The 14257-nt window shown below is 38.0% G+C and overlaps 1 protein-coding gene across 1 annotated transcript in view; it reads left to right on the forward strand.

Annotated features, from left to right (window-relative positions):
* The window catches only part of LOC133521309 (guanylate cyclase 32E-like), a 64347-nt gene that overhangs the window by 44176 nt on the left and 5914 nt on the right, over positions 1-14257 (forward strand). The window contains exons 11-17 of the mRNA XM_061856200.1: positions 1650-1740; positions 4625-4801; positions 6561-6799; positions 11597-11701; positions 12180-12251; positions 12805-12976; positions 13888-14101. Coding sequence (XP_061712184.1) covers positions 1650-1740; positions 4625-4801; positions 6561-6799; positions 11597-11701; positions 12180-12251; positions 12805-12976; positions 13888-14101 — 1070 coding nt within the window. The remainder of the gene's footprint in view (positions 1-1649; positions 1741-4624; positions 4802-6560; positions 6800-11596; positions 11702-12179; positions 12252-12804; positions 12977-13887; positions 14102-14257) is intronic.

Below are 14257 nucleotides of genomic sequence, written 5' to 3' on the forward strand. Positions count from 1 at the left end.
GGACTCAACTCAACTCAAAAGTCATCGGGACTTAGAAGCAGAGGTATTGTAATGTGAAGTTTTTTTACTTCATCTATTAAATTAAGAAAGAAGTGGCAAAGTTATCGTATTTAAAAGTTTGAAACAAAATGTTTTGGTGTCTTTTTTCTCCAAAGCAAATTTATTCTCGTCCTAGGTTTAATCACTTGAAGCCTTCGCTACACTCAGGATTCTGCGTTTCGCTCTAGATTCAAAATGCACCGCTGTTGCCATAAATCAATTTGCTCCCACGAGTGACACAATCTTCTATTCCAGTCCATTGAATCGAACCAATTTGGACCGGACAATCCGATTCTGCACAATATCTCCCTGTTTACTCCTTGTTTATTTCATGTTTCCTTCGTCAATCCATTATCTAATTAGAAGCCGGCGCCACACTATTGTACCTATATTGTAGCATGAGTACCTACTTCTACTATTTTTTTTCTTCATTTTGATTAATGACATCCCATTTCATTTATCTTATGTAATTCGTGGAAATCGTAAAATTATTTACTAAAGACTTCTTTCATTCGCATTTTTTATGTTCCTTTTGAATTTAACTTTTGACCGTGTTCAGAAACAGTTCTAAACTGGGACTTGGAATGTAATTAATGGAAGAAAAGAATGGGAAACTTGGCTTTGAGAAAAAAATACTAAAGTTAGAATAAAATAATTCCTAGAGCTGTGAAATCCGAGTATCATCTAAGAGCGCGCATTATTATCATACATTTGCGTTTTATATTGAATCACTGGAACATAATGCGCCATAAACATTTATCTTCTGCACCAAATGATGCTCATAAGTGAGCAATAATATTTTCGATGTTTCCAGAGGCTATTTTATTCAGGCAGCGGCAAGAAAATATAACTTTTTCCTTCTAACTAAACATACCGTCTCTTCTATACGCAGTTTTCTAGTTTCAAACAGCGTCACATATTGTATTTATGAGATAGAGTACTTATAAACACCATTTACATAATATTCCAAAATTTTGCGATCTGGGCGACGGCCAAATACCAAATGGGCTTATTTACAAAGTACCTAACTGTATTTCGGACGCATAAGTGCATAAATAGTTTGTAGTTGTACGCACAGAATTCCACAATCAGCACACGTTCGCATAGCGAATCGGGACGTGGTTTGAATACGCGGACTTAACGGTTCTGCCAGAAAGTTTCTTCAGATCTTGGCGCCAGAGATGCACTTTAGTGCCAACTAACATTTTGAATTAAACTCTTCGTCGTTACTTCTTAACATGCAATTAAAATATTTCAACTTTTACTTTAAATGTTACCCACTTTCTTCTTGATCTATAATTTAATGACTTTTTACGACCGTTCGTTATATTGTACGAGGGAGACTGTTTCCTAAATTATATTTTAGGTAATGGTCAATAAGGCACTACCAATCTTCAAATTACCTTTTGTTTGTAAAGAACTCATAAACATGTGAAATCGCCTCCTTCTTACTGTTATCTCTTAGCTTACTTAATCTTACTGTCAACGAGCGGTAATTAAATCATTACGAGAATGATTACATGTATGTGACGCCCACTAAAAAGTGACGCGACATCTGTTAGTTCGAGTATACCGTAAAATAATCCCATCATTACACGTTTTTTGTACAGGAGGTGAGATTTTTACGTCCCATGAGTTGGCCTGGCGGTCACACGCCGCTTTCTGAGCCTCCTTGCGGGTTCCGTGATGAAAAATGCTCTAGTAAGTACAATAACGTAGTCTCCTCAACGACATGTAAAATTTAGATACCTTTTCCTTATTCATTACATTACAGTACAATTGGCTGTAAAATTTCACGATTCCTACCAACTTCGTACCTATTATGTTTTACTTGTATGAGGCAATCATGATATAAGAGAGGCTTTACTTTTAGGTATATAAAATTATTATCGTTTTTAACGAATAAATAGCAGCCTCTCAATAACCGATTACTTCCAACTGATGTAGGTACACGATTTTTACGTTAGCCCTAATGTCGAAATTGTGTAAGCGGCTAAAAGAATCAGCAAGTGGGCCGGAATAGTTCTAATGGACGACGATGGCAGCGGTCGTTGCCATTTTGTTTGCGGAAAAAACTAATAGGTTTTGGTGGTTGGAGCCGGCATTAAGAGCAAGAGGTTGGGAGCTGTGTAGCCGTCGTATAGTCGTCGTAAAAGCGTCGTAACGGCGGTGACAGCGAGTGGAAAGCCATCGCTGGCACGCGACTCCCGCTGGGCGGCCGCGACCGCGTCCGTCTAAATGGCTCTAGGTACAGTTCGAACTACGTACCTCTAGGTACTATAGATTACTAGCTTAGTCATTACCTTTTATCTTATAGTCATAGTTAAGTAAAGTGTAGTTGAGTTGAACTAAGTTGAACTTTTAACAACTGTTAAATATGTATATGTACTTCTATTTTTGGTTTCTTATTTTCGCGCATATTTTCCTTCCAAACACACTCAGAAAATTAATATCATTTTAAAAATTTTATGTAGGAATATGTAATTCTATTAACAAATGCTACTGGACAGGGTCCTGTAGGTAAATAATTTAAACATACATATATTTCACAATTCATACCAATATTTTAAAATTAATTGTTGTTCAACTTGTAGATACATAGCTACCAAAGCACCTTTACTTCACTATCCATGAACGAAATACACACTCTGTCCTATAAAAAGTTTTTACGCTCATAATAAAAAGTCGGCCGGGCATCGCCAGCAAGACGTGATTTAATTATTCCGCGCTACGATAACGCGTCCCTATGTTCCCATGGACTCAAAGACAGATTTCCCGGTTTCGGTGCTTTGCTCCCGCTTTTCCATTTTAATGGCCCAAGTCGCCCTTAGTCTACTTTATATCAACTTGCGGATTCTGCTACAAATTGAATCGAAACGCTTTATAAAGCTCGCGCTAAACGTTTGCCCGGATAGAGGACCCCGTGAAGGAACTTGTTAAAAAAATCTGTCGCGTTTGTTAGAGACATCTTTTATTCATGTTCAATAAATCTCTGTCATTTTACTTCGTGTAATGTTGCGACAGTTCCTGCCATTCCCATGTTCGCGGATTAAAAATTAATGATACTTTTACTTGCAAGTTCCTACGCGTGCGGATTTTCTGAATACTTATAAGCTACTTTAGTACAGTCAAAAGTGTTACATTGATGATAAGTGATATCGTTATAAGTAATGTAGGCTGGCACACTAAACTTTTGTGCGTGAACATTTCATATACGAGCACCTATCTTCCTCGCTCGGAAACTTTCGTAAATATGAGGGTAGATGCGATAAAGTCAAACAATACAGATACATAGGTACATATGCCTGCGAGTTGTTTCGAGTTTCAACCGCATTAAATTTCCCGAGTTATCGGCGTATAGTAATTGTTTTTCAGTTCTTAGTAGGTACGTAAATTCCTGAGGTAAGCTCGCTGCTTACGAGTTGATAAGGTAGAAAGGGAGAGAAAGAAATGGGTACCACAGTACAGTCGCCGTCAGATTGTCATATAAATCGAGCGGCCGAGTGTTCAGATATTTGTGACCGCCTTGGTTGTTCCGATCTTCCGATATATCTGATGTTGGCTGTACAAAGACTGAGCGGTGACCCATGTTTCATTTAGGGATTTGCGTTTGATTTTCCAATTTCGAATGCAACGGCTGCTCGTCCTTAGGTGTGTACTGACCTATCGTGTATCGTCAGATCGTCACTTCTTTTTTTTTGTAGATGGTCTTGCGGATGCCAAGCCAAGATGACAATCGTAAATCGCCAAACGCCAAACGGAACAATTTGTACGGTACTAAAGTACGACTCTCACCGAACGGGCGGAGTCAGCGCGCATTTCATAGACCGCGGGCCAGGAACATATTTCGTCAGTCATCGCCTCCCGGCTGATACTTTGTCAGATGATAGTTTAGATGCTGTTTTAAAGTTAAAAAAAAAACGTCAGCCGGTTCTATCGCAGTGGAATAACTGTCAGAGTAAAATGAACACGTAAAAAATATGAGCCTTACCACTTTATGTGCGGCAAAGTTATGCATAATGTGTAAATTGCGTATCCGTTGATAGCTTTTCAGGCGTTTACTCCTGATGAAATGCTACATGCAAAGTTTCATGATTTGTTATATCATAAAAGGTATAGCGCACGTATAGCGCTTATTTTTTACATGTTCATGCGACCAGCTGATGTTCTTACCACCGCGATATAACCGGCTGACGATTTTTTAAGTAACAACAGCATCTGAACTATCATTTGACAAAATATCAAACGGGAGGCGATGACATTTTTATTTTTTACGTGTTTCGGTGGCTGCCATTCCTCAACCCACCAACGGAGCGGCAGCTGACGTCCACGAGGGATCATCATACCTAGCCGTTAACCACTACATGAGTTTTCAGTCGAACGGCGATTGGTCATGAAAATTGTTCCTGGCTCGCGGTCTATCACATTTGTACGGTCGCAAGCCGGTCGGCTCCTCGCGGAAGCTCCTGTCGGATTTCATGGCTTCTGTCATACATAATGTATAGGCACCTCGAAAATGCGCTCCGGCGCGGCCCAACTCCGGCCGGTCGTTGGGAATCGTACAAAACTCTCTTGCCCTCATCAGGTCACGTGGGCGCCTGGACCCTCGGCGCAGCAGGCGGCGCCCTAGCCCTGCTGGCGCTAGCAGCGTTAGCGCTGTACCGCGGCTGGCGTTACGAGCAAGAGCTGGACTCGCTGCTGTGGAAAATCGACTTCAGGGACCTCCATTTGCCCGACAAGGAACAGCGCGCCAACAAACTGAGTAGGTAAAACGAATTTGTAAGTGTTGTTTGCATGCGTTTTATTTCTAGTTTTAATTGTTTTCCCTCTGTGTCAGTTTAGCAATTATTTTTATTTGTAGTCCAATCTTACCGACAGCTTGATCTAAATGAGTCAAGAACATATTTTACAAGCTTTTATTACATGCTTTTATTTACTTTCACCTGACCGTTGTCTGTTTGTAATCAAATCTTGCAAGTTAAATTTGATCCACTTCCCGGTTTCCGATTGAGCTGAAAATTTGAATACAAATGTAAGTCGGGTGACAATGCAATATTATGGTACCATCGAGCTGATCTGATGATGGAGACAAGAGGTGAACATAGGAACTCTGTGATAAAACAACGCAACCTAATTGTGTTTGGGGTTTCTAGAATTTGCTCGATGAGTAAATGTTGCCTATGGAAAGAAAAGTACAGTCAGCGATAAAAGCTTGTCCCAAAAATGAAATTATTGCCAAAAACTTTTTTTATTAATCATTTCGAAATAATGTACCTGATAGGAAAACTAAACTATTTTTTTTTATAAAACTATTATATTTTTTCAAAAAAAAAATATTTTTAAATCAGCTAATATGCCTCACAAATATTCCTTATTAGGTAAATCATTAATTGATAACGGAAAACAAGGAAACATATTTGAATATATATTTCCCTGACATAAGTAAAATAAATGCACCTGAGTGAACTCACCCGTTATTTTTCCAATAAAATAATGAGGAGAAAATATTCATGGTAAATAAGTAATACATTTTTAGAACTGAATTGCACCTATTAAACTCCAAATTAAACTGAGCGTTAGAAAATAGGTCTACACGAATTATATAGTAGAACTACCACTTTAAGAAGCAAACCTAATACTTCGATTTTAATTCCCTTTAATCAGCAGTTTATTATAAACATCAGCAAATTTAAAAGCAAGCTGGTCCATGCATTCAAGCATTGTTACATAAGTTCCCTGTTCAGCTTACTAAAGGCTTTCTTGGAAAGTTCCGGAACTCCGCTGACACGTTGAACCGTACTGGGTTAAAACGGCTGAATCATGTAACTTGGAATTTATGTTTTTCCGGACAGGACCCACATCAATAACAATGTTGATTCACAATTATGGGAACAGACGATGACTTAATATTACTACGAGTTTATACGTTACAACTAACCCACAAGTTATTAATCTCTTAAATAGGTAATAGAAATAGAAGAATGACGGCATGCGATTTAATAATCATGACCTCATTACTGGTAAACAAGTGAAATAAGTACTTGACACAAACAAACCGTTCAAGGCTGTAAGTCAATGAATGTAAATTAAAGATTCATCTGCTTCGAGCCAGCTTCGGTAGCTTACATGGTTCGAATCTGTGTCGTGACTGGACTAGTATTAATTAGTATTTGTACTGTTTGAAAGTGACTGGACTAGTAGGTATTTCCAATGGTCAAAGGTTTCAATCCAGTTCAAAGTAGTTGAAGAGAAGTGAACGCAATTTTCCCTTTAATGTTAAATAGATGTACTAAAGGCTGGCTGCACCAAACCGTGTGTCAACGATAGGATGACGTATGTTCGTTAAAAAAATTAATTAAAAGGACGGATTTCTATGGAATAACTGCTCTGCCGACGCCAACATTGATAATGCATGGTGGAACCCGCCCAATAAATAGCTAGACAATTATATTACTTAGTATTTATCTAGATAATAACAAACCATGTTAGCAAGTTGGTCAGAGCCTATTTTTTCCAGCAAGATAGCAGCGCGACCGGCAACGGGAACCCATCGGTCATAGTTGCCAACCCTGAGAAAAATGGCAGTACAGGCGGCGTTCGCTCCAGCCAGGTTTCGCTGAGTTCCAACCCTGACCTGGACTTTCGTTATTCGGCCATCTTTACTGAGGTTGCGCTGTACCGTGGACGCCTGCTTGCCGTCAAAAGAATCCGCAGACACCATATCGACATTACGAGGGAAATCAAGAAAGAGCTTAAAACCGTGAGTTAAATTTAACTTTACTACCTACATCACTTAAATGCAAAGGTAGTTTATTTACAACATTAGAGTTAATTTAATAGGTTGGTTTGAAGTTTAGGTCCTCACAATAGGTACTCATTTGACGGCGGTTGGTCGACAGATTTCTTAAACATTTGCTTGTGCCACATGCCATGTCCCTCTGAGTGGTCATACTCACAATGAGGAATATATATACATATAGTATATCAGTGTTATCAGCGTGCGTATGCAAGATGCTAATCGTTAACGCTCCGTAGCGAACGAAACGCAACTATCTCTTTCGCACTAAAACGTAAGAGTGATAAAGAGATATAAAACTACGCTTACGCTACGGAGCGTGAACGATTGGCATCTTGTCTACGCACCCAGTACCGAGGTACTTAAAAATGAATCGGAAACGCCCAATAGTAGCATATAACATGGAAGTCATCATCATTATTTGCATAAAATGGAACGTTCCACTGCTTTCTCTCTTTGCACAAAAGGGTTTAATGATGTTATTTTATATAAAAAGTTGCGATTGTATGGAAGTGGCACGGTGTAGTTTATTCATTATTCGTCATCCTTTAACGAAGTTTAATCCTGATCCAATCCAACAAAAATAATTCAAATTCTGTGCCATCAATATCGTTGACATCGTTTTGGTCAAACCATTGAACTAGGTAATTGCGGCGCATTTTCTTATTCCTAATGGAATTCTTTATTCCGCGAGAAAGATTTTCCATTTACCTATCTATTCGTCTGTCACAAATGAATTATTTAAGAGCTGTACATAAAGTATCCGAATTTCGAATACAGGCCCGCATACCCGCATTTTTCTTAAATTATAAATTTTCTAAATTCCAAAACTGCTCCAATAGTCGAGCCATTACATTTTCGGCGTGAAAAGTAGGTTTCCTTCATACACTTTTTTTCAACCATCACTTCATTTCATTCGCCCCATTGATACTTTTTTTTCCTAGCCAATTTTTTCTCCAGATTTTTTATTTTTCTATATTTAAATAACCTTTTTCCGGAGAGCAGGGATCACCTTAATATTGTTTGGGAAACTGTTTAATTTGTTATAATTTTTTTGTTGCATAATTGTTTAAAATTAAAACGTATTCTGTGAAGTGACCTTGTAGGGCAAAAGGTTCGCCAATGGACAAGTGTCATATTTTTGTTGCATAATTGTTTAAAAATTAAAACGTATTCTGCGAAGTGACCTTGTTTTACTTCACTACTTATAAATAGAGTGCAGTTAGCGACGCGTTCAGCAGAAATAAGTTAAGTAGGGAGATAATACCCAACGAGGAAAAAATTGCCCAACTTTGTTGAAGGCCGAGCTGAAGCTGAACCCGCACGATATCGAATTGTGGAATGGAATGACATCTCGATGAGGGAAACATTTCGACGTGTACCTAATTTATGTTATGGCATCCTTGTTTACGAGAAAATACATAACATTTTGGAACACACAATACCTACATATACAGGGTGTGCGATTAGAAAGGGTCAAAATGTGGAACATAAAACTAAGAGATTTGGTTAAATGGTTTAAGGCCGTAACAGAATAAGGGAACGAAAAATGCCCTTTAATATTATGACTTGTTTTTTAGGGTTCCGTAGCCAAATGGCGAAAACGGAACCCTTATAGATTCGTCACGTCCGTCTGTCTGTCCGTTTGTCACAGCCAGTTTTTTCTGAAACTATAAGAACTATACTGTTCAAACTTGGTAAGTAGATGTATTCTGTGTACCGCATTAAGATTTTCACACAAAAATAGAAAAAAAAATTTTTGGGGGCTCCCAATACTTAGAACTGAAACTCAATTTTTTTTTTTTCATCATACCCGTACGTGTGGGGTATCTATGGGTAGGTCTTCAAAAATAATATTGAGGTTTCTAATATCATTTTTTTCTAAACTGAATAGTTTGCGCGAGAGACACTTCCAAAGTGGTAAAATGTGTGTTGGTCCCCCCCCCCCCCCCCCCCCCTCTCTAACTTCTAAAATAACAATGATAAAACTAAAAGAAATATATGATATACATTACCATGCAAACTTCCACCGAAAATTGGTTTGAACGAGACCTAGTAAGTAGTTTTTAATACGTCATAAATGGTACGGAACCCTTCATGGGCGAGTCCGACTCGCACTTGGCCGTTTTTTTTCTATAGTTACTTACATTTAGCAATGCAATTGTGCTAAGTTTGGTCGAAATATTCTTGGTGGTTCAGCAGAAAAAAAAACATGATACATTAAATATGCCTTTTCTCTAAAACTGTTATACTTAGACTTTTTTTTTCTTTTTGATAAACTTAACCGAATATATATTTTAAGAGAAAATGGAGTCTCGACCTTTAACACTTACGTAAAATACAGGTAAGTCAAAATTTTAAAAATATATTTTTTTACTTTTAAAAGAGCTACCACTCTAATTGTCATTTCTAAATTAGCCTTACTTAACGTTCTAACACACATATTAGTTTGATGGATAAAATACGATAATATGGATGGAACGTTAAGTAAAGTTTATTTAAAAATAATGATTAGTCTCCTCCTACTCTTTAAAAAAATTGACTTACCTGTTTTTTTACGTAAATTTTAAAGATACAGACTCCTATTTCTCTTGGAACATAAATTTGACTAAACTTAACAAAATAAAAATAAAATGGTATATTAAATTTTAATAGTATTGGAGTAGTCATTTTTGAACAATTCGGATGTTTTTTTTTCTTCTGCGGAACCACCAAAAATTTCTCAACTAATCTTGGCACAATGGCACTGCTAAATGTCAAATGCCACATTTCCTTACCTCACTCTGCTACGGCCTTTGTCATTCTCATTCAAAAGTGATCAGACTCCGATGACATTCAATTGTCGTACTTAAAAAAAAATTAAAATATTTTGAACAGTACAAATTAAATTAACTTTAATCTCACAAATACTGGTCGAAACAATTGCTTATAAGTTACTGAATACGCAGGCTTGATCCTGTTCACGTCTACTGAATCATCCCCTGTATTAAGCATACAGCAGCAGCATAAGCATAAGGTAGGTATATAAATTATAAAATTTTCAATTTATATTTACGGAATCACTTCGTTTCAGACAAACGTCAATGAGAAAAGCTATTGATTTCATCACACTGTACTGAATATAATATATTGCGTGCAGCAACATCTCATCCTTATTTTCGTAGGATCCTAAAGGGCTTAGTGACAGAAACCCCTTCAAGTATCCATAAGGAAAAGGGAAGCTAAAGCCTCGTCTGCTGTGAAACAAACAAATACCTATCTACTTGGCAGCGCATTTGCGAATATGACGTGCGCCTTGACTGAGACAAATCACTTTCTTACTCACATTTGTTTTACCTACAATATTCCTACCTACCTCGATAGCGTTGTAGGAATAAATCATAATATGTTCTGATGACTACAAACATCAACGTATTCTGTTATTTGGGGCAAATATTTACGTGCTCTGATTTCATCTTATTTAATTTGGTTGTAGCGTAGTATTATTTACGGGAAGCGATTTCTTTTCATAACTTTTACTTAGGTATATGAAGAAGAAATGTCTGTATTATTTTTTTATTAAATTCACTAAATATGTGTAGCTAAAATAACAGTGACAGAAGGTATGTAGATACATGGGGAACAAGTAACATTTTTTGATAAAATATTTTGAAAAGTCCTACAGAGTTATTACGCAGCTCACGTTATTTTTTGCAAAGTCTCGGTTCCTCCAATAACTCTCGAGGAGCAGTGGAAAAGGGTGCGCTGCTCGAGTGCAAACGCTTCGACGAACAGTAAATAATGTCAATTTGTTCAGGTGTTAGTGAGCTCTAAGTTAGGTGGTATTTGCTCGGTTGTTCCGGCTCAAATATATTATCTTCGATATCGGGTAGCGCCTCTCAAAGACCGAAAATATACGGGTAAACGAACACCTTCCGGTTCGCAGCATCAGAGTATTTTAAATCAGGACCAACAAAGTCAAAATGGAAAGGTTTTTGTTGAATTCCACCTATTTGCACGTGATACGAGTTAATATATTCTGGGATACGAAGAAATTATATATCTGTACTTATTTTCATTTAAAAAATAGCATATTTTCATACGTATCATTTTCTACATAAGTTATGTTGATTTTTAGGGTTCCGTAGCCAAATGACAAAAAACGGAACCCTTATAGATTCGTCATGTCCGTCTGTCTGTCCGATTATTCCTTACTTACCTGTATGGAATAATTTATTATTATTATTATTTCAATAAAATACAGTGGATACTGTCTTAATATTAAATACAACGTCCCACAAAACTGTTTGCACAGTTTGACTTTGGGATCCGTGGGGCTATACTAGATTAGGTACATGATAACTCTAATATTATCATAAATCATAAATGAATCAGGTACATATTTATTGAAGAAGTGCCTATATAGCTAGATAGCTACGAGTAGGTACATTATTAAATATTGACATAGGTAGGTACAGTCAAGGTATTAAATATCGACACGGACAAAGTGCTAAAAATATCTATGCACTACTTTAATGTATAGGAAATAAGGTGGTGTATACATATTTTTGGCACTTTGTCCGATTCGATATTTAATACCTTGACTGTACCTATTTATCAAAAACAAAAGTTACACAACGAGAGGCGCCTAGTGGAACTAAGTTAAGGCAGGTAGTTTATTCGCTTTTTGCCTTCATTTATCCCTTGTTGTTCTGAATAAATCTAGTTTGAAACTTAGTAACGAATTCCGAAGCAGTTAGATAAGTTTGTTTGTTGTTTCAGATGCGGGATCTACAGCACGACAACGTGAATGGTTTTGTAGGAGCGTGTATAGAGCCGCCTAACGTATGTGCGCTCTCGGAATATTGCACCCGCGGCAGCCTGAAGGCAAGAAATCCAATAAAGCTTTCAATTTCTAAGCATGTAAATAGATCGCACAAATAGACTACGAGCAAATATTTAACTCTACTGTACTATCGTAGTGAAATTGCGACCGTTGTAATTTGAAGTTTAGTATTCACAAGACCGTAAATAACCCATTTTATCCAGCCCAATTTATCGAGCGAAGCGAGTGGTAATAATATTACATATTTATGGCATTTAAATTCGCGGTTAAATGTACTATTTTTTTATATATAAATTGTTATTGCATTCTATATTTATGAAATTTATTTTCAAGTGTCTCCTTGCGTTACATTTCGGGGTGAATTAATTTTATTATATCACTTGGCTTATTTTACAAGTTATTAATATGTATTTACCTAACACATTATATGTGGTATGATAGCTCATATTTATTAGTGTCATTCCTTTTTCTCACATCATTGTATCTATTTTGGAAATCTTAATGTGCATTTATTTGCAGGATATCCTTGAGAACGAAGATATCAAACTGGACAACATGTTTATCGCATCATTAGTCGGAGATATCATCAGGGTAACTAAATAATTTTATGCTGCGACCCACTTCTGCTTGGGCTAAAGTTGTTTCTATAAACACTTGAGATTTATCTTGTGTAATGTACCTAAATTTAAATTGAGATGCAAATGGATAGGTTTCAACTTGCAAACTATCGAGTTTACGGTGATAAAGTTTAATATTTAGTCTAAGTTGATTGATTGATAGCTATTATACGACGTGGTAACGGCCTTTTGGCATTTGCGCATGTTACATAGATTGCGGAGCTCAAAAGAGATCGACCAAGGCAAGACAGTAGTGGATGAATCACCGATTGCTGTTGTAATTTGGTTACCAGAACGTTTTAATGTTTTGGAAGGCATGTTTGGCAGTTTAGCGAGTTTGTTTTCTACAACACTAGTAAATCCGAGGCACAGGCTCTGTAGCGAACAGAACGCAAATGTCATGGTTGCACTAAAATGGAAGTGATAGAGAGAGATGACTACTCTACGCTACGGAGCTGTAACGATTGGCATGTTGGCTAAGCACCGAGGCCTCTTGGAGAGAGTGATATCATTTTTTTTTTTATCAGGGGATGATTTTTATCCACGAGTCACCGCTGCAGTACCACGGGGCATTACGTCCGTCTAACTGTCTAGTGGACGCGCGTTGGGTCGTCAAGCTCGCAGACTTTGGGCTCCAAGCCTTCCGTGCTGGGGAACTACCACCAACTGAACCAAACGCTATTCGATCGCATATTGAAAGTGAGTATTTTCACCAACAAGTCGCCGCTGCGCTACTACGGCGCACTGCGGTCATCCAACTAAAGTATTTGAGGTTACTTCTGTGTATATAGAGTTTACAAAACAAGAATCAGCATTAATACTTGTGTCAGAAAATCCTGATTCCGGATCTCCTAACTTTGGGCTAAAGCAAAAAGCCTTTCGTACTGGGCAACTACCTATAAAACCTAACGCAATTCGATCGCCTATTGCGAGTGAGTCACACTTTTGATCTACAGTTTAATCGTAGGAATGTACCTACCTATACTTAAAGTGATGTTCTCGGATGGTGACTTACCTCGAAAGTGTCTTCCGTGAGAAATTGATCTACTACTCTGCCTAAGGGTGCGAGCACGCCTCTGCTTGAAAGCGAGGCGAGCGCGCAGCGAGTTCGCCGAGAGCGCGCAACGTATTCGTCGTGAGTGCGTAACGAGTACGCCTCGCTTTCAACTCGCTCGCAAATCGCCAGTGTGCCTGCGCCCACTAAAACTCAACACAAGAAAAATATGTGATTCTAGCATGCAATGTTAACATATATGGAATAAACTTTAGAAAATGTAAGTAATAAGTTTCATATGAGATGCTACCGGTGCATCTGTGCCACTTGAGATCTACCCACACTTTATTTCCTTTGCTTTACCTATGTATTGTTTATGAAATCTGTATTTGCTATCTTTATTATTTCCTAGAACCGTCTTATCGTGATTTTATACTTTTTTTTATATTACCTGCACTTTTTAAGCCCTGACTCTTTCGTAGTTTTTTTGACGAACGGTAGTCGAGCTTTTTCCCGGTTCCCTAGAACGTGATTACACTTAGTTCTTAAGGGACCTTAAAGTGAATCAAAAATATCAAGAAGAAATATAAGAATATTGTGACTGATCTTATTCCAGGTTTAGTATACCTGGCGCCCGAGCTGCTCCGCTCCGCCGGCTGGGGCAGCCCGACGGCCTCGGAGCCGTGCGACGGCTCCCCAGCCGCGGACGTGTACGCGTTCGCGCTGGTGCTGTACGAGATGCATACGCGCCGCGGTCCATTTGGCCCTGATGCGCCGCCCGCACCCGCGCTGCTGCGCCGCGTCGCGCTAGCGGAACCGGTGCTTTACAGGTAGGTACGTATGTGCTTGCTCGATCCGCAAGAGATAGTATAGTAATTTACGATACAAGTAAAATAAAACCAACTTAGCCACTGCGACTTAGCCAATTTGTGTAATAATGTCCTGTAATATTTATTTATTTATGTGTTTGCTCGATACTTAAGGAC

Source organism: Cydia pomonella, chromosome 9 (assembly GCF_033807575.1).
Source record: "Cydia pomonella isolate Wapato2018A chromosome 9, ilCydPomo1, whole genome shotgun sequence".
NCBI classification, from domain to species: Eukaryota; Metazoa; Arthropoda; class Insecta; order Lepidoptera; family Tortricidae; genus Cydia; species Cydia pomonella.